Source organism: Rutilus rutilus (genome assembly GCF_951802725.1).
Source record: "Rutilus rutilus genome assembly, chromosome: 14".
Classification (NCBI taxonomy): Eukaryota; Metazoa; Chordata; class Actinopteri; order Cypriniformes; family Leuciscidae; genus Rutilus; species Rutilus rutilus.
The window spans coordinates 36,575,382-36,595,581 of NC_140219.1; the positions used below are offsets into that span (position 1 = coordinate 36,575,382).

The following is a 20,200-nucleotide window of genomic DNA, read 5'->3' on the forward strand; positions in this document are numbered from 1 at the left end:
CGTTTGTCATTTGATGTTGGACAATGTTGTGGTCGCGCCAGCATCTCACTTACAATATGAGAGCGCTTGCTGCGTGCCTACATTTAGTCCAGTCATTTTAAGCCAAAATGGTGGTCAACCTTGAACAAATTGCAACAGATGCAAACTCAACTGATTTTGTATCCTCAATATGTCCTAAGGAAAAAAAAGCCCAGAAGAATCCCATTAGGGGAAAGTTCAGAAAAAGACCCAAATATATCCTATTCATACGCCTATTCATTATTTTTCTCACGTGAATTGGGTAAAAATTTTACCTTTAGACATCACCATGAAAATTACTGAGTTCATTACTTACATCAAGACAAACAAAAAATGTATTACAAGTTTTTTTTAATTGTTTGTTAACATGGACAAACGGTGCATAATCTAATTACGTATGTGCTAACTTGCATGAATACCACAACAGATCTAAACATTGGGTATAGCCGGGTGAAAATGTCTTGTTGAATCTTGTTGACACATAAGAGTAAAATACTTAATGTTAAGGTCTGAATGGAACCCATTTAGGCTACCCATGAGCATTAACACAGAGGCAGGAAGAAGTACTTTAGAAATCAGCCTTTATGGACGAATTATGGAAGCATGTTGTATTTCCCTCCCACTGCTAGTGATAAGTCCACGTCTTTTCCACAGGGCAAGGTAGTCATCCCATCAGCTTCCACTACAGCCCATCCAGTATGTCGTTAACCATCAACACAAAAACTGGATCCATCGACCCATAACTCTTTATCTGGATTTTCAAGAGGGATTGGATTAACAGGACCAAGACTTTCTTCTTCGACTTGTTTTTCACACTGATGTGGTGTTCCCTCATGTGGTTCCAGCCTCATTGTTGAAGGGTTAAGGGATGTGTCTCTGATTATTTCCACTCTCAAATCCTTGTTCAGCAAAGTCACTTACCCAGAGAAGCAGCCGTGACAAGTCCTAGGAAAGTCAAGGAAGCACGGCAGCAGATGCAGCAGCTAGAGAAGCAGCTCTACTCCCTCCTACTCCTGTTACCTCAGTAAAGGAAAACAGGAAAGATAATCCTGAGCTCCATCTTCTGTCATATCAAACGGAGACAGATGAAGAGAAAGAACAGTGTATGTGGGAGCGAATGAAGATGATCAAGGTATCTGGAGAATTCCAACAGGACAAGTGGTGATGCCTATCGGAACAAGAAGAGAACTAATGCAGCTGTATCATGGAGAAGTGCATGCTGGAGCTAAAGCAATGAAAGCTCAAATCAGCGAGACGTGGTGATGGCCACGAATGATGAGAGACATTGATGATTACTGTAGGAGATGCTTGATCTGCATGAAAGCAAATGTGGGAAAACCTGTAAAGGTGCGAATGTAACATGCACCCAGACCAACAGGTCCATGGACACATCTTCAAATCGATTTCATAGGACCTTTATCACCCAGTGGAGGGTACCAATACATCCTCGTAATCATGGACAGATGTCCTCGCAATAAAGATATGTTAATAAATAAATAAATGTACTAGGTGGGTGGAATCATTCCCAACGAGAACTTGCTCTGCTGAAGCGGCAGCACGAGTAATGGTGGAAGAAGTTCTTCCTTGCTGGGGTCTTCCATATGAACCTGATTCTGACAATGGAACTCACTTCACTGGAAAACTGATGAAGTAAGCAATGAAATTGATGGGGATTAAACAGAAATTCCACATCCCGTATCATCCACAAAGTTCAGGAATGGTAGAGAGGATGAACCGATCGTTGAAAACAGCTCTTACGTGAAAAATTCTGCAGACAGGCTTAAGTTGGCTTAAACCTGCTATTCTGTGGAACTTGAGAGCAACACCAAACAGAGTAACAGGATGAACCCCTTTTGAACTGATGACTGGAATAGCAATGGCTCTACCTCCTGACGCTCCTCCAGCTGCGGGAACAGGAGGAGATTCCACTTTCCTCCAAGAGAAGTTACGACGCCATCTCACAATGCTGGACAAAGCTACTAAAGAAAATAACAGGAAAGTGTGAGAAGCTCAACAGCAATGGGATGAAAAACACACCACTACTGATATCCACACATTCCAGAGTTAGGCAGTTTTGATATGGTCAAACGTATTGCTAGGAAAGGTTTAGAGCCTAGGTGGGAGGGACCATATGAGATACTCTTAACAACTGATACAAGTGTTTGCCTTAAAGGGAAGGGGTAGGAACAGGTACATGGTATCATTGGTCACAAGTTAAACCTTGCTTAGTGAATGAACAAAATTATGATGGCTTATGGCCTGAGATTGAGCACTGTTCATCCATTAGCTTTAAAGATTGTTAAAAGGAGTGATGATTAATTATTTCCATTTCAGGAATCAATCCCATTGACATTGATTAGAGATGGTTGTAAATTATTCTCAATACGAGACATATTGATAAAACCGAGAATGGGAGATACGGTGCGAAATAAGAGATTTTATACACACTACACTACTTACAAAACACAACTTCACAAACAATTAACACCTGCTTACTGATTTACAACCCCAAAGGATAGGATCCTTTAACATCAACGTTTATTTTAGTTTGTTATTTTGGCCAGGAACTGGAGGAGTTAATCATCGTGCTCCAGCACTTAAATCCAGGCACTTGAGAAGGGTTATGAGTTTTTCCTTTTCTTAAGATGATTGGGGTTCATTTCAAAGGCATAGACATAGACGTTAAATGACACATAGTATGCGGGGACATAACATGGGTTTGTTAGGACAATTTCTGTTTTCTTTCACTTTTCATGTGTTTTCCAGGACTGGATAATTGGTCATTAATATTCCAGGATTTCCAGGATGCGTGGGTACTCTGACACATGTGCCATAAGTGTGTCTGTAGTGTGTGTGTGAGAGAGTGTGTGTGTGTGTGTGTGAGATTGCTCACCCCTCCCTCCCTCAGGGCGCTCTGCAGGGCGGTTAGCTGGCTGACGGGACACCAGGCCTCTGCGATCAGACACTTGTCGGTGACGGAGGGACTGCAGAGGTTCAGCACCGTCTGCACAGCCTTGCACTTCTGCACCTGAACCATCCACTCGGGCAGCCGGACCAGCGCTCGGGCCAGCAGCTGCTGCAGGTACTGCTCCGTCTCGCCCATCACCTGCTCACACACACACACACACACACATCAGCAAACACACGCTTCACGCTTCTTTATAGATCACTTCACTTTGGATTCGGACAAATCGATCTACTGAGCGACTGTACCTCAGTGTAGAGGTTATGCATGTGACGTCACCGTCGGCCGGAGTTGTGCGGTTACACACACTGAGTGGCAGAATCACTGAGTGGCAGAAACACTGAGCGGCAGCATTTGTTTTCAGCCGTGAAAAACACACAAAACGCATCTCAAACGGGAAAAGAGCTTTGAGATTGACTGTATAAATATATTTGACAAGAAATCTGGGGTATATTTTTACAGACTGACGAAAGCTACAGAACAGAGAAGCAAATGGATCGCTGTAATTCACAGAAACAACTGGATCTAGGCAGAGAAAGGCAGATTTGCAGTTATCATTTTATGTCAATAAGCTGCATTTAGGGGTGAAATCAAACCCTACAGTTGCAATCGAAATTATTCAACCCTCATTGCAAATCAGGTTTATTGACAAAATTTACAGACTTTCAGATGTTTGCAATGAACAAATCAAACAACAGTAATTGAAATAGCTCAATGAAAATGGTTTCCCCATATTTAACTGAAAAAGCTACTTTTAATGACTTCTGCAGTCTCAAAATTATTCAACCCCTTCATGGCAAGCATCTTTAGTACTGAGTAGAACAGCCTTTTGCTGCTATGACCTGCTGCAGATGAGATGTATAACCAGACACCAGCTTCTCATTCCCCATTCCTCATGAGCAACGGCCTCCAGGTCAGGAATATTCTTGGGTTTGCGTGATGCAACTGCCACCTTCAAATCCCACCAGTGATTATCTATGGGGTTCAAGTCAGGTGACTGTGACGGCCACCGTAGAATCTTCCAGGACTTCTTCTGAAACAAAGCCTGGGTGGGATTTGAGGTATGCTTGGAATCATTGTCCTGTTATGAAATAACAGTACATGTATGTATGTATAGTACATATGAAAGCGCTATATAAATGCCTCATTCTATTCTATTCTTCTATTCTGTTGGAAGGTCCAATGACGCCCAAGCTTCAGCTTCCTCACTGACGACATGACGTTTTCTCCTAGCATTTCCTGATACTTCAGTGAATCCATCTCTCCTTCCTCACGCTGCAGGTTTCCAGTGCCAGAGGATATAAATCAGCCGCAGAGCATCACAAGCTCCACATGCTGAACTGTAGACAGTGTTCTTTACAGCTGATGCTTCATTCTTCTGAATCCAGCCATACCCCTGATCAAGAGGACCGAAAAGTTCAAGTTTTGTTTCATCGCTCCACAGAACAGAATCCCAAAAATTCTGTGGCTTATTTATATGATTTTGAGCAAATTGGAGTCATCTGTGCAAGCTGAAACCTCAGAGCCTGTGGCCAGCAAGTCTTGCTGCAGGTCTTCTGCATCACTCAAGGGTTTTTCTGAACATGCCTTCTCAGAAGTCTGGTTGTAGCCGTAGATAGCTGCCTTTATCTGTCCAGGTAGTGTAACCACTGTTCCTTTAACTTTGAGCTCGCAAACTATGCTTCCAACGGTGTCTCTAGGAACATTTAGTGCCTTCGCTATCTTTCTGTATCCTGTTCCTTGTTAGTGAAGGGCGATGAAATCCTCTCTTAACTTTTGACTTAGCCATATTTCTAACTTGCTGTCAAACATGACACTCAACAAACCTCGCCAGTTCAGATATTTTGTGTGTTCTAGCTCAAGCACACCTGATGCAACTAATGAAGCCCTTGATTAGTGTCATCAAGTGTGCTTGTCTGCTTGAGACAACACCTGTTCTGCAGATTTGTGCTGGTGTGAGGGAGTCCATTCAGGGGGTTGAATAATAACTGCAGAAGTCATTAAAAGTTGCATTTTAAGTTAAATTTGTGGAAACCACTTAAAACATTTGTTGTGTTGAGCCATTTCAATTACTTTTGTTTGATCTGTTCATTGCAAACAGCTGAAAGTAAATTTTGCCAATAAAGCTGATTTGCAATGGGGATTGAATAATTTAGATATTGTATTGACAACTCATCAATTAAATATTTACCATTGTATATTCTGCATAATTCAATGTTTTTAAATAAACACTGACAAAAAACTATACAAGTTTTAGGGCTTGATGTTATGATGATATAATTAACATTGATATAAGTGACCACATGGATTTAGAGCAATATTGTATTTATATAAAGTGTTCACAGGCAAATTTGCTTTATGTATTTCCCCGGTGTCGAAATCGGGCACATAAATGTCAGGAAACACGATTCCTGCTGCATGTCAATATCCATGATCACTGGATCTTTGGTAAGTTGTAAGGAACACTATATCCAGTCCAACCTTCAGTTTAAACTGATAATGGTTTGTTTTACTGGTGTTTTCTCAGTTACCCCTATTAACCCTCTGGGGTCTGAGCTGTTTTCTGGGCCCTGGAGGTGTTCTGACATGCTCTGACATTTGTGCTTATTTCTGTTACTTGTGACATTTTCATGGCTAAAGTCTAATTACACTGTATTCAGCACAAACTCTGCTACAATAATATATCAACAGCATGTGTGTAAAAGTTTGTAGTTTTGAGATAATGACATTTATGCGTGGTTTGTGAAAATACAAAAAAAAATTCTCACTGAAATAAGGTCATGAAACCCATACTTATTATTTCTTCACAAGACTTTTGAAAATTGTATGACGTAGCCTAGAATATTTGCTCTAAAACTATGTGAAAATCACCCTGACTGCTCATTCAGAGAAGACAATATATTGATTTAAAATTTTTACGACGTGTTTTGTGTGAAAAAGCAATATGCGAAGGGGCGGATCATCTCATTAATATGTAAGGCTTTTTACACCTGAGAAAGACAAAGACACTCCCTAATGGCCCTATTAGGAGCTTATCAGGGCCCATCATTCTGACCAACCTTGCACAAAGAATGAGGAGATTAAAAAAAGAATGGCTTTTAAAATTGTTTGGATTTATTTACAACATAATCCAAAGATACACAACAAAAAAAAACACTTATTGATAACAATGATCCAAAGAAAGAGACCTTTGTGCCATTCCTAAAAACATTGTACATACCTTTCATTTCCAAGGTGTTTGATTTTCACTTTACCATGTTCATGTACAGAGACATGTACTGTGAATGTTGAAGTCAGCAGGACTCAGTGGCATCTGGGCCCTGAAAAAAAAAAAAAAAAAAAAAAAAAGTGAACATACTGATATCAAGAGAAAGGCCTGCACGATTTTGGGAATACATTTGAGATTTTTCTGGTTAAAATTGCTTTTTAAAATTCACAGAATACACACACACACTCACACAAATGTTTCCAACAATATATTATATAATGAACACAGGTTTGTTGTGCCTTGTAGGTATAGGCTATGCGCAGTGCTGCATAAAATAATAACAATATAGCAGCCTATACATTTTCAAAAAGATTTCAGTAACAACTAAGCTAGAGAAAAATATATTGATTATCATGTTACTTCAAATGTTTCCATTCGTTATGATGATATGAAATGAGATAATAGTAAAACATGAAGCCGTTTGGAGCGTTTTGCTTTTCCAAAATATGATGCATTCAAACGCGATCGCGATCAAAAATATGATACATTCAAACGCGATCGCGCTCAAATATAAAACATTATGGTTAGGCCTACCATATACATATCTACGTTTGAGCAGATATCCACAAACACAGTAACAGTAAACACGGGTCTAAATATTATAATATTCACCATATATCTAGCAACAGTTCAACTGCAATGTGAAATTTATGCAACAATAACAAACTAATATGTAAGAATTTCTTACCTTATCTTTCTTGTCTTGAAATCGCATTCTTCTTCTGGGGTAAAGCCAATGTAAACTCACGTCTTTCAAACTCGACGAAAAGCAGAGACTGATGAAGTGTTTTGTTTTTGAGGTAACGAGCGCGTTCGCGTTCCATGTGGAGATTTGCATGTGAATATCTTTTGCGCGAGTAGGCGTGGCCAAATTAACTGTAATGAGCAAGCGTTTGAGAAGCTGGACATCTTGTTGGTTTTATACAAATTACTTAAACAGAAAATATTTGTTTTCAGTTTGAATCCGATCATTTAAAAGTACACACTTAAATGTTTACAAAGGTATATGGCTCATAAATGTGTGACAAGTATTCGCTGAGTTTTGTTTCAGTTTATAGACGTGCTCAAGAAAAAAAAGTTCACCGCGACGGAGAGGCAGAACGCACACCCTGTTTATTTTCTTTATGTTTCAAAAGCACAATGTTTTGATTTGATTGTAAGTGGACACATACAAAAGTAGAAATATCACAGATTCTTTTTTTATATTTATTTTTTCTGTATGACCATAAATGACGGAGTAATTTAAGTTTAAAGTGCTACAATGTAAAAAAAGTCCAGCAAAACGCGGGGGCGCGTTTGCCGACCTCAGAGGGTTAACTCCAGTCACTCATCAGCTCTTCTGCCACTCAGTCCGGCTGAGGGAGTGTGTTCCCGCGGGAAAGTGACATCTGTGCATACACTCTGTGTGTGTATAACTGCCAGATGTGAGGAGTGTGAGGGATCATACTCACGGATCGGATGTCCTCGATTCTCCCTCGCAGCCCATTGAGGGTCTCCTCCCTCTCGGCCTGGTTCTCCGGGTAGGGGAACGTTTGTGTGTGGAAGCTGGAGTACGTGGAACACAAGACACATTCATTTCTGTACGACACAACCGTCCAGAGCCCAGATGTTCAAAACGTTTCATCTGGATAGTTAGAACTGGAAATCCCGTGTTTTGCTATCCAGGATTAGGTAATCCATCTTACTTTTGTGCTGATTTTTCAAAGCAAAATCGGACTGGATCACCCTCATCCAGATGTTGTATTTGAGGAGAATTAAACAACAAACAAACATCCCCTTCATTTTTTATTTTTCATTTAAACAATCACATCTTACGGAGGAGGGACTTGGTGATGGGGAAAATATGAGATGAGGGAAAAATTATAAAAGGTTTGTGTTTTCCCGTGAAACTTTGCATTTGCTAGCAAATATTTAAAAGTTTTGAAGGTGAATGCGAAGTTTTTTCGAGGGAACATAAAAGCATTCAAATACATTCTTCCCATCTCATAACTCATCACTATGTCCCTTCAGGGTTTCTGTAGCCGGTCATGTGACCCACAACAAAAACAATCAAATAAACATTCAATAAGGGATGCAGTTGTTAGAAACTACGTCTGATGATTGTGTCAATGTTGTTTATATATGGTGATTTAAAAAAAACAAACAACACTTAAATTATATATATGATATTGACAGCTGTTTATTTTATGGCACCAAAATGTCTCTTTTTTTAACTTTACTGTACTGAAAGGCTAAATATGAAGCCTAAAGTCTACCTCTACTTTATACTCTAATTTTTGTTCCTGAAATCTCCCAATCTTACAAACACAAACTGACGATCTGATCAAGATCAAAACCAAGACTGTAATCTTTTGTGATCTAATCCGGTTTCAGAATGCTTTTTTTGTTTTTAACAACCCATTTTCAAGATTTGATCCAACCCGATCAGAACTTCTGAACAACTGCGCCCGGTTTAATTTAACTGTGTTGACTGTGAACGCGCAGGATTTAAATGTTTGGTGAATCTCTTTTACGGAATGAACATAAAACTTTAAATGAACATAAAAAAATGTGTTAAACATTAACGTGTTAAATTAACTTCCCTAATAAATAAACTAAATAATAAAGTTGATAACACACAAAAATGCTGAAATTGAATATTATTGCAGTATTTACTCAATACATACATTATAATATTTGTAGCACTTTATTTTACAGTCCTGTTACAATGTAAATACTATGCCTTTATTATAGTTATTGCAATAACTGGGTAAATAACTGGGTACTAACCTAGCCATGAAATTACATTATATTAACCAGTACTTTCTTAGGTAAATACACTGTAAGTGCACATACTGTAAAATAAAGTGCAACCACAACATTTATTCAAAATTCATTAAAAGTATGGGGGGACAAAAATAAAAATTGTCCATTTCTAATCTATCAAGTGGCATATTAGTAAGCTCTCAAAATTTGACTGATCTGCTAAAAAGGCAAAATACTAGGATCCAATAAATCTGGAAATCAGACTCTTTAAATTCTATGATTTATGTCCATGTTTTCCAGGACCTTTGACCTTTCTCTAAAACCCCCATATCCCGATCACCTACCAATCACAGATCTTCTTCACCTTCTGCCCGATCTGGTCTCCCCAGAACGAGATTAAAAACACGGTCCACTGCACCTCCTCGCCCTGGGAAACATCAATCATATTTCTCATCAACTTTCACAAGAAAAAAAAAGTTGTACTGTACAAGTTATTTGCATATTCAAAAATATTTAAAACAATCTCTTAACATTATTTAATGCAGTTGTAATTTTTCAGTGTAAATGATTTAATTTGACTGGTAACAGCCCTGTAGAGTCTTATTATTCTTATTAAATTTAATGATCAAATTTAAGAATTTAAAATGATATATGGGGCATATATTTAAAATGACTAGTGAAAAAATGCCTTTTATAAAGGTTAAAATATCATAAACATTCAGATTTATATATGTAAAAGCTGACTGAACTCTGATGAGGATATTGCTTCAGAATAAATTATATTTGCAACACATACAAAAAAAATTATCCTTTTTTTTTTTTTTTTTGGACAAGCACATTTTTTTACTCTGACAAATGAATGACCGATTTACGTGTCAGAAGGACAAGCACAGGAAAAGGCTTAATGTCGAGGCCTGATGTTCATATAATGTATTAAACCTGATACGTGACCCTGGATCACGTCACCAGTCTCGAGTCGCACGGGTATATCTGTGGCAATAGCCAACTATACATTGTATGGGTCAAAATTATAAATTTTTCCTTTATGCCAAAAAGCATTAGGATATTAAGTAAAGATCATGTTTCATGAATATATTTAGAACATTTCCTACCGTAAATATATAGAAAAAAATATTTGTATGAGTGAATGCAGCACAATCAATAAATGAACAATAAATGAACAACGAATGAATCAATTCAATAAATGAACAACTTTAAAGGAGATTTTCTCAATGTTTTGATTTTTTTGCACCCTCAGATTCCAGATTTACAATAGTTGCATCTCAGCCAAATATTGTCCTATCCTAACAAGCCATACATCAATGGAAAGCTGATTTATTCAGCTTTCAGATGATGTATAAATATCAATTGTAAAAAAGAAATACCCTTGTGACTGGTTTTGTGGTCCAGGGTCACATCACATATTATACAGTATAAGTTGGGTTGAATGTATGTACGTATACATTCTCACTTGGGTCATGCAAGGTGAACCTAATAATATGTATTAATGATTGAGGGCTCACAGAATCGGGATGCTCCAGTTTTTCCTCCATCTCATGGAAGTCCACGATGATGTACCCTCGACACGCGCGCCACAGCAGCCTCTCGAAGGCCGGCACTTTCCACGGGTGGACCACACCGGCCACGAAGCTGAGCCGGACGTCCTGCCTGTTCTCCGCCAGAGCCACGGGCTCGAACGACACCAGCGGGGCCTGACACACACACACACACACACACACACACACACACACACACACACACACACACACACACACACACACACACACACACACTCATGAGGAACTCAGACTGAGCAGAGCACACGAGGGAGTGTGTGAGAGAAGAGCAGAACGCACCTGTGATGCTGTGAGCGAATGAGTCTGCTTGAGGACGCCTCGGTACTGACACAGCTGAGTGAACTGAGAGCGCAGACTGTCTCTGTTCCTGGACACCTGCACACAACACCACGCTTGAGGACACACACGACAACTGATGCAACACTTCATCAACACACCTCAGCGATGTGCTGGATTCAAGAGGGGAAACGAATAACAGGGAAATACAGTCAAATTATACAGACACCAGATATCATTTGTGAAATTTTTTCACTAGTGTGTGCAGGACACTATAGTTCATTTATGTAAGTGAGGAGAGCAAAATAAAGCAAACTGTGACATATTATACCCAAATATTTTTCATACAGAGACTACCAGTAAAATGGGACCAAAAATGATTCAGACACTTTGAGCTGATCATGTTTTGCTGAAGTGTGTTTTCTTTAATTGCTAATGCTCTTTTTACACCACAGACTGAACAAAATGAAGCATTGCTTGGTGATTGGTTGAGCTAAACTGGTATTATCTAATTGTGTAGTTAAATTTAACAGCTGACAGATATTCAACATAATTCATGTGTGAGACAGTCTAACAGAAGGACGGACAAAACCAGTCAAATATCAACTGAGTTCTGCTCATATTTTATTACCATTTTCTAAACTATAGTGAATAAACTGTGATAATGTGAGAAATGTTGAAGGTGTCTGAATAATCTTTGGTTTGACTGTACAGCATGACACAGTGAAAATGAAACTAAACTGATTCAGGAAGCACCGCAATAACATTTACAGTTTAGAAAGATTAAATGTTACAATTCAATTTTTTTATTATTATTTAATAATTATTGTAAATGATTGTATTATTTATTTAATTAAAAATTATATGTTAAAGTCCCCCTGTGGTGTAAATCCAGCGTTTAGTGTTGTTTATGTGTCTATGTGGTGTTTTAATATGCTTTAAGACAAAGCATGTGTAAGTTCATAAGTCGACAGCATTGCTGAGTATTTCCTCCTTAAAACTGCAGTGAACCAAAGACAGTCTCAAACACACGCTTTGAAATCGCTGGTGTTTCTGACGTCACAAACTACCTTGTAACCAATCAGATCAACGTGTGATCGTCAACCAGTGGATCTCTGAGCTGAGTGAGTGAGTGGAGGCGGGGCTCATTTGCATATTCATAGAACCGTGCATACTAAATGAGGCGAGGGTGTCGAGTTACATTCAAGATATTCTAAGACATGAAGACACTCTTTAAGGAAAAACGTTTAAATATGTCATTTTGGTGGGAGTTTTAAGAGATAAAATGAATGACGACAGGAGGACTTAAAATTAATTAAAAATTAAGTCTGCAAGCCAGCAAAGTTTCAAAGATTCAGATAAATAAAGTTATTGTCTCCTAAAAGAAAAAAAGCGATTCTGCGGTGGCCTGAAACGAGTCGTCAGTAGGGGATGCGCAGACTAGTTGACTTTAATGCTCCGCCATGACGCTTTAAGCTTGACGTCGACGTTGACTTTCATCACATAAATGTCGACTTTAAAAAGTCTGAATTCGTCAGTAATTCCAGTCTCACTTCAGGCTAAACCTATGTAGGTTTGTCACTCATTTGTGTAATGCCAGACTATGGTCTTCAATGGCTGAACAGCTGGAAGAGTTTGGTTCGTGTTGTTCATCTTAGGTTTTAACGGACACGCGTACACCATTGCATATGAAGTGTGAAGTTCATTTACGACAGGGTCCATGAAAGTGTTTTTTGATGCATGCAAGCGTATTGTAGCAGACTCCAAAACAAAATTAGGAAGCTTTAAAACAGCATAATAAGAGGCATGTTTTCATGTTGCTGTTAAACACAGGCAGACATTAAACACACAGTTCAGACCTCCCTGAGCTCTCGGGCCAAGCGCTCGCTGTCCTCCTCGATGGTGAGCAGCTCTCGGGGCTGAGGGGCCGGGGGGATCGGGATCGGGGCCTGCAGCGTCTGAGACAGGCTGCGCACAATCTCCTGCTCCAGGAACACTACAACAGAGAAACAGACCTTTAATAACCTGTAACTCAACATGAAACTGCAGACACAACCCATTTAACTTCTGTAATAGGATATGAAACTGCACTGAACTCTGTGTAGAGCATCACTACTACAGCGCTGGGAGATCCAGTGAGAAAGCGTTTGAACTCGCCGCAGTATTAATAACATGAATGCAATGCGAGATCTAGTGGGAAGCATTCAAATTCAGCGCAGAACTGTCATAAACCATCAGATCAAACAGCGCTGACGTGGAAACCAGGAGAAACACTGTGCCATGAAAGAACCCAAAGCTAAAGTAACGAAAGTTAAAGAAGGTTTTTCAATCCACAAATCACCAGCATTCACCGTGGATTTAATGTAGTAACGCTAACTGTAACCATGGTATTGTGGCAGAAATCGTTTTTTATTACATCTTTCATCTCAGGGTTCGTAGTATAACCTTTTGAGAGTGAAATTCAAGCACTTTTTACTTCACACTTTTTCTCGAATTTAAAAGCTCTAAATATTATCCAATTTTAATGTTATTTTTAATGTGATGATTTGTAAAAGTTTAAAGCTGTAGGAAAACTAAACTAAACTAAAACTAACAGTGTGGCAAACAAGCACTTTTTAAAGGGATACTCCACTTTTTTCAGAAATAAGCTCATTTTACATCTCCCCCAGAGTTAAACAGATGAGTTTTACCGTTTTAGAATCCATTCAGCCGAACTCCGGGTCTGACGGTACCACTTTTAGCATAGCTTAGCACAGATCATTGATTCTGACGAGTCCAGTAGCATTTCTTTCAAAATGACCAAAGAGTTTCAATATTTTTCCTATTTAAAACTTGACTCTTCTGTAGTTAAACCGTGTACTAAGATCGACGGAAAATGAAAAGTTGCGATTTTCTAAGCCTATATGACTAGGAGCTATACTCTCATTCCAGCGTAATAATCAAGGAACTGTGCGGCTGTACAATGGATGCAGCAGGCGTAGTGATATGACGCAGCGCCTGAAAATAGTCCCCAGCTCGGTAACTTCTTCCAACGTGACCGGGACTAAGTTTGTCTAACCTATTAGACCTATTTTCAGGCGCTGCGTCATATCATTACGCCTGCTGCACTCATGGTACGGCCGCACAGTTCCTTGATTATTACGCTGGAATGAGAGTATAGTTCCTAGCCATACAGGCTTAGAAAATCGCAACTTTTCATTTTCTGTCGATCTTAGTACACGGTTTAACTACAGAAGAGTCAAGTTTTAAATAGGAAAAATATTGAAACTCTTTGGTCATTTTGAAAGAAATGCTACTGGACTCGTCAGAATCAATGATCTGTGCTAAGCTATGCTAAAAGTGGTACCGTCAGACCCGGAGTTCGGCTGAATGGATTCTAAAACGGTAAAACTCAACTGTTTAACTCTGGGGGAGATGTAAAATGAGCATATTTCCGAAAAAAGTGGAGTATCCCTTTAAAATAATAAAAAGACCTCTATAACCAGTAGATGGCAGCAGAGGAGCACTTATTAACCATTTACACTCCCTAAAATATAGGAAAAAAGTAGGAAGTCAAAGTCTCATGAAAACCAAACACTTTTCCTCATATTGTGACTGAATTACACAGAAAACAAATAACTTGCTTTCCTTTTATAATCAGTGTAGCTGGCGATCAGTTCAGTGTGGTACTAGAGGAACAATGGTACATTTAATAAGAGTGGAAGATTTACATTTTCCCCACAAAAATCAGGTTTTTGCCTGTTACTGTTGTTAATAAAAGTTAATTTTATCTTCATCTCAATTCAAGCTCAGTGCATTACTGTCAAATTTACAATAAACAAACATGTACTATTATTAGTAACTGCACTTATTAATGCAAAACAATAATAATTTTATGATTAAATGAAATGATTTTTTATTAAATTAACTGTGTACTAAAATTTTCCTCCAGCGCTACCAGATCAGGTGCCGGCGCCTCCATCTGTAGAACGCAGTGGCATATTCAGTTATTGGGTACACTGGTTTACAGCCGTGTGGCCTGAGAGACGCCACTGATAACAGATTGCTCAAAGGCAGAAGCAGCATTAGATGAACGGTTTCCAGAAACAGACAGCGTTCTCTGTGCACTGATGACCCTTGAACAATAGACGCAGATCACGCTCTACGGTTCACAGAACGAAGACAGCTGAGTGACAGACTCACCGAAGGTTTTCTCCAGCTCCTCGCATCTCCTCACTTCATTCACAAACTTCCTCTGGAACGCGTTGACATTTGGATTCAGCTGAGATCAAGATTACAAACATCATCCTCTTTGTGACATCAGCAAGCCATTGTAATGTAAAGACAGTTAATAAGACATGAAAAATGAAGCACAGGCTTTCTTAAAGGGCTCATATGATGCTTTTTAATGTTTTTTCTCCTTAAATCTGTTTGTGCATGTAAACGATGAGCAAAGTTACAAAGCTATTGTATCTAACAGAGAACACTGATCCAGACCTGACTAAAACGCATCGATCCAGGTCCAAATGTTACTTCCTCAAACATAATGCCGCCCATGTACAAATTTTGTAGAAATCAGAGCATTTCAGACAGACTGGGAATAGAGGTGCTGCAAAAATGTACAGTATGTGAAATATAACGTGTTTTTTGAGCATGTAAGCATGTTAACCTGTTCTATCACACCCAGTAAACAAGATAATGAACTTTTAAAATAGCATCATACGACCCCTTTAGGAACGACAGAGTAAAGCGAGCAGAAATGCCCTCACGTCTCTGAACTCCACTATTCCCAGCTCTCCCAGTTCACTGACGCAGTTGTAGGCAGATCCGGACTGGAGAAAGAGCTGCACCAGACAGACCTCTTCACTGCGAAACAGAGAGCCCATGACCTGCAACACAAGCACACATCTGGACATGTCAGCTGAGACACACATCTGGACACATCAGCTGCAAAACAAGCACACATCTGGACACATCAGCTGAAACATCACGACACATCAGCTGAGACACAAGCACACATCTGGACACATCAGCTGAAGCACAAGCACACATCTGGACACATCAGCTGAGGCACACATCTGGACACATCAGCTGAGGCACATATCTGGACACATAAGCTGAGGCACACATCTGGACACATCAGCTGAGACACACATCTGGACACATCAGCTGAAACATCACGACAGATCAGCTGAAACACATCTGGACACATCAGCTGAAACACCACGACAGATCAGCTGAAACACAAGCACACATCTGGACACATCAGCTGAAACACAAGCACATATCTGGACACATCAGCTGAAACACAAGCACACATCTGGACACATCAGCTGAAACACAAGCACACATCTGGACACATCAGCTGACACACAAACACACATCTGGACACATCAGCTGAAACACAAGCACATATCTGGACACATCAGCTGAAACACAAGCACACATCTGGACACATCAGCTGAAACACAAGCACACATCTGGACACATCAGCTGAAACACAAGCACACATCTGGACACATCAGCTGAAACACAAGCACACATCTGGACACATCAGCTGAAACACAAGCACACATCTGGACACATCAGCTGAAACAAGCACACATCTGGACACATCAGCTGAAACACAAGCACACATCTGGACACATCAGCTGAGACACACATCTGGACACATCAGCTGAAACATCACGACATATCAGCTGAAACACATCTGGACACATCAGCTGAAACACCACGACAGATCAGCTGAAACACAAGCACACATCTGGACACATCAGCTGACACACAAACACACATCTGGACACATCAGCTGAAACACAAGCACACATCCGGACACATCAGCTGACACACAAGCACACATCTGGACACATCAGCTGAAACACAAGCACACATCTGGACACATCAGCTGACACACAAGCACACATCCGGACACATCAGCTGACACACAAGCACACATCTGGACACATCAGCTGAAACACAAGCACACATCTGGACACATCAGCTGAAACACATCACGACAGATCAGCTGAAACACAAGCACACATTTGGACACGTCAGCTGAGACACAAGCACACATCTGGACACGTCAGCTGAGACACAAGCACACATCCGGACACGTCAGCTGAGACACACATCTGGACACGTCAGCTGAGACACATCTGGACACGTCAGCTGAGACACATCTGGACACGTCAGCTGAGACACAAGCACACATCCGGACACGTCAGCTAAGACACACATCTAGACACATCAGCTGAAGCACAAGCTCACATCTGGACACATCAGCTGAGACACAAGCACACATCTGGACACATCAGCTGAAGCACAAGCTCACATCTGGACACGTCAGCTGAGACACAAGCACACATCTGGACACATCAGCTGAAGCACAAGCTCACATCTGGACACATCAGCTGAGACACACATCTGGACACGTCAGCTGAGACACATCTGGACACGTCAGCTGAGACACATCTGGACACGTCAGCTGAGACACAAGCACACATCCGGACACGTCAGCTAAGACACACATCTAGACACATCAGCTGAAGCACAAGCTCACATCTGGACACATCAGCTGAGACACAAGCACACATCCGGACACATCAGCTGAGACACACATCTGGACACGTCAGCTGAGACACAAGCACACATCTGGACACATCAGCTGAGACACAAGCACACATCCGGACACATCAGCTGAGACACACATCTGGACACGTCAGCTGAGACACAAGCACACATCTGGACACATCAGCTGAGACACAAGCACACATCCGGACACATCAGCTGAGACACACATCTGGACACGTCAGCTGAGACACAAGCACACATCTGGACACATCAGCTGAGACACAAGCACACATCCGGACACATCAGCTGAGACACACATCTGGACACGTCAGCTGAGACACAAGCACACATCTGGACACATCAGCTGAGACACAAGCACACATCCGGACACATCAGCTGAGACACACATCTGGACACATCAGCTGAGACACAAGCACACATCTGGACACGACAGCTGAAGCACTAGCTCACATCTGGACACATCAGCTGAGACACACATCTGGACACATCAGCTGAAGCACACATCTGGGCACATTAGCTGAAGCACAAGAACACAACACACCCGCTGAAGCACAAGCACACATTTGGACACATCAGCTGAAACAAGCACACATCTGGACACATCAGCTAAAGCACAAGCACACATCTGGACACATCAGCTGAAACAAGCACCTGAAACAAGCACACATCTGGGCTCATCAGCTGAAGCACAAGCACACATCTGGACACGTCAGCTGAGACACAAGCACACATCTGGACACGTCAGCTGAGACACAAGCACACATCCGGACACGTCAGCTGAGACACAAGCACACATCTGGACACATCAGCTGAGACACACATCTGGACACATCAGCTGAAACACACATCTGGACTCATCAGCTGAGACACACATCTGGACACATCAGCTGAAGCACAAGCTCACATCTAGACACATCAGCTGAGACACACATCTGGACACATCAGCTGAGACACACATCTGGACACATCAGCTGAGACACACATCTGGACACATCAGCTGAAGCACACATCTGGGCACGTCAGCTGAAGCACACATCTGGGCACGTCAGCTGAAGCACACATCTGGGCACATCAGCTGAGACACAAGTACACATCTGGACACATCAGCTGAAGCACAAGCTCACATCTGGACACATCAGCTGAGACACACATCTGGACACATCAGCTGAAACACACATCTGGACTCATCAGCTGAGACACACATCTGGACACATCAGCTGAAGCACAAGCTCACATCTGGACACATCAGCTGAGACACACATCTGGACACATCAGCTGAAACACACATCTGGACTCATCAGCTGAGACACACATCTGGACACATCAGCTGAAGCACAAGCTCACATCTGGACACATCAGCTGAGACACACATCTGGACACATCAGCTGAAACACACATCTGGACTCATCAGCTGAGACACACATCTGGACACATCAGCTGAAATAAGCACACATCTGGACACATCAGCTGAGACACACATCTGGACACATCAGCTGAAGCACACATCTGGGCAGATCAGCTGAAGCACACATCTGGGCACATCAGCTGAAGCACACATCTGGGCACATCAGCTGAAGCACACATCTGGGCACATCAGCTGAAGCACACATCTGGGCACATCAGCTGAGACACAAGTACACATCTGGACACATCAGCTGAAGCACAAGCTCACATCTGGACACATCAGCTGAGACACACATCTGGACACATCAGCTGAAACACACATCTGGACACATCAGCTGAGACACACATCTGGACACATGAGCTGAAACACACATCTGGACACATCAGCTGAGACACACATCTGGACACATCAGCTGAAACACACATCTGGACACATCAGCTGAGACACACATCTGGACACATCAGCTGAAACAAGCACACATCTGGACACATCAGCTGAAGCACAAGCACACATCTGGACACATCAGCTGAAGCACAAGCACACATCTGGACACATCAGCAGAAACACACATCTGGACACATCAGCTGAAGCACAAGCACACATCTGGACACATCAGCTGAAACAAGCACACATCTGGACACATCAGCTGAAGCACAAGCACACATCTGGACACATCAGCGCTTCCTCTTCTGCTCTGACTCAGTGAGCGTGTGATAAGAGTGTGTGTTCCTCTTTCAGGGATTTTTACTGTTTCACAACGGCACCTTTAGTAAAGCAGGGGTTACAAACTAAAGCCTTCGGAAAGATCAGAAATATTCCAGAATACATTGGAATTTTTGTAATCTCGACCATAATCTTTATTGTAAAACAGCCAGATGATGATTTCCAGCAGCGGCATGCAGCGAGAGATGCTACACTTCCTCTAAAACTATTTTAAACATCACACTTTGGTATAATTATTATTATATACGCTCTTAGAAATAGAGGTGTTATTCTCATTTTTTCGGTTCCCCAAAGAAGCTTCCAGTGATCAGTTGTTAAAAGAAACCCTATTCTTATTAAGGGGATAAACAAACATTTTCCACTTTAAAGAAGCTTTACTGCAATGCAAAGATTATATGGATGTTAAAGTTTCTCAATGGAACCATCGATGCCAATGAAGAACTTTTCATTTTAATTGAGAGACTACATGAAATATGTGACCTTTTATAAATTAATCTGTCGCACCCCAAACTGTGAGTGACACAGACACACACACACACACACACACACACTCACTCATACACTCATACATACACACTCAAACTCATACACACACACACACACTCATACTCATACACACTCACACTCATACACACTCACACACTATGGTC

At 41.0% G+C, this 20,200-nt stretch overlaps 1 protein-coding gene across 1 annotated transcript in view; it reads right to left on the reverse strand.

Moving 5' to 3' along the window:
* The window catches only part of tcirg1b (T cell immune regulator 1, ATPase H+ transporting V0 subunit a3b), a 33,788-nt gene that overhangs the window by 12,715 nt on the left and 873 nt on the right, over nucleotides 1-20,200 (reverse strand). The window contains exons 2-9 of the mRNA XM_084431137.1: nucleotides 15,598-15,717; nucleotides 15,032-15,110; nucleotides 12,709-12,845; nucleotides 10,853-10,948; nucleotides 10,520-10,708; nucleotides 9,341-9,423; nucleotides 7,703-7,796; nucleotides 2,912-3,124 (exon numbers count right to left, since the gene is read on the reverse strand). Coding sequence (XP_084287263.1) covers nucleotides 2,912-3,124; nucleotides 7,703-7,796; nucleotides 9,341-9,423; nucleotides 10,520-10,708; nucleotides 10,853-10,948; nucleotides 12,709-12,845; nucleotides 15,032-15,110; nucleotides 15,598-15,714 — 1,008 coding nt within the window. The 5' untranslated portion in view covers nucleotides 15,715-15,717. The remainder of the gene's footprint in view (nucleotides 1-2,911; nucleotides 3,125-7,702; nucleotides 7,797-9,340; nucleotides 9,424-10,519; nucleotides 10,709-10,852; nucleotides 10,949-12,708; nucleotides 12,846-15,031; nucleotides 15,111-15,597; nucleotides 15,718-20,200) is intronic.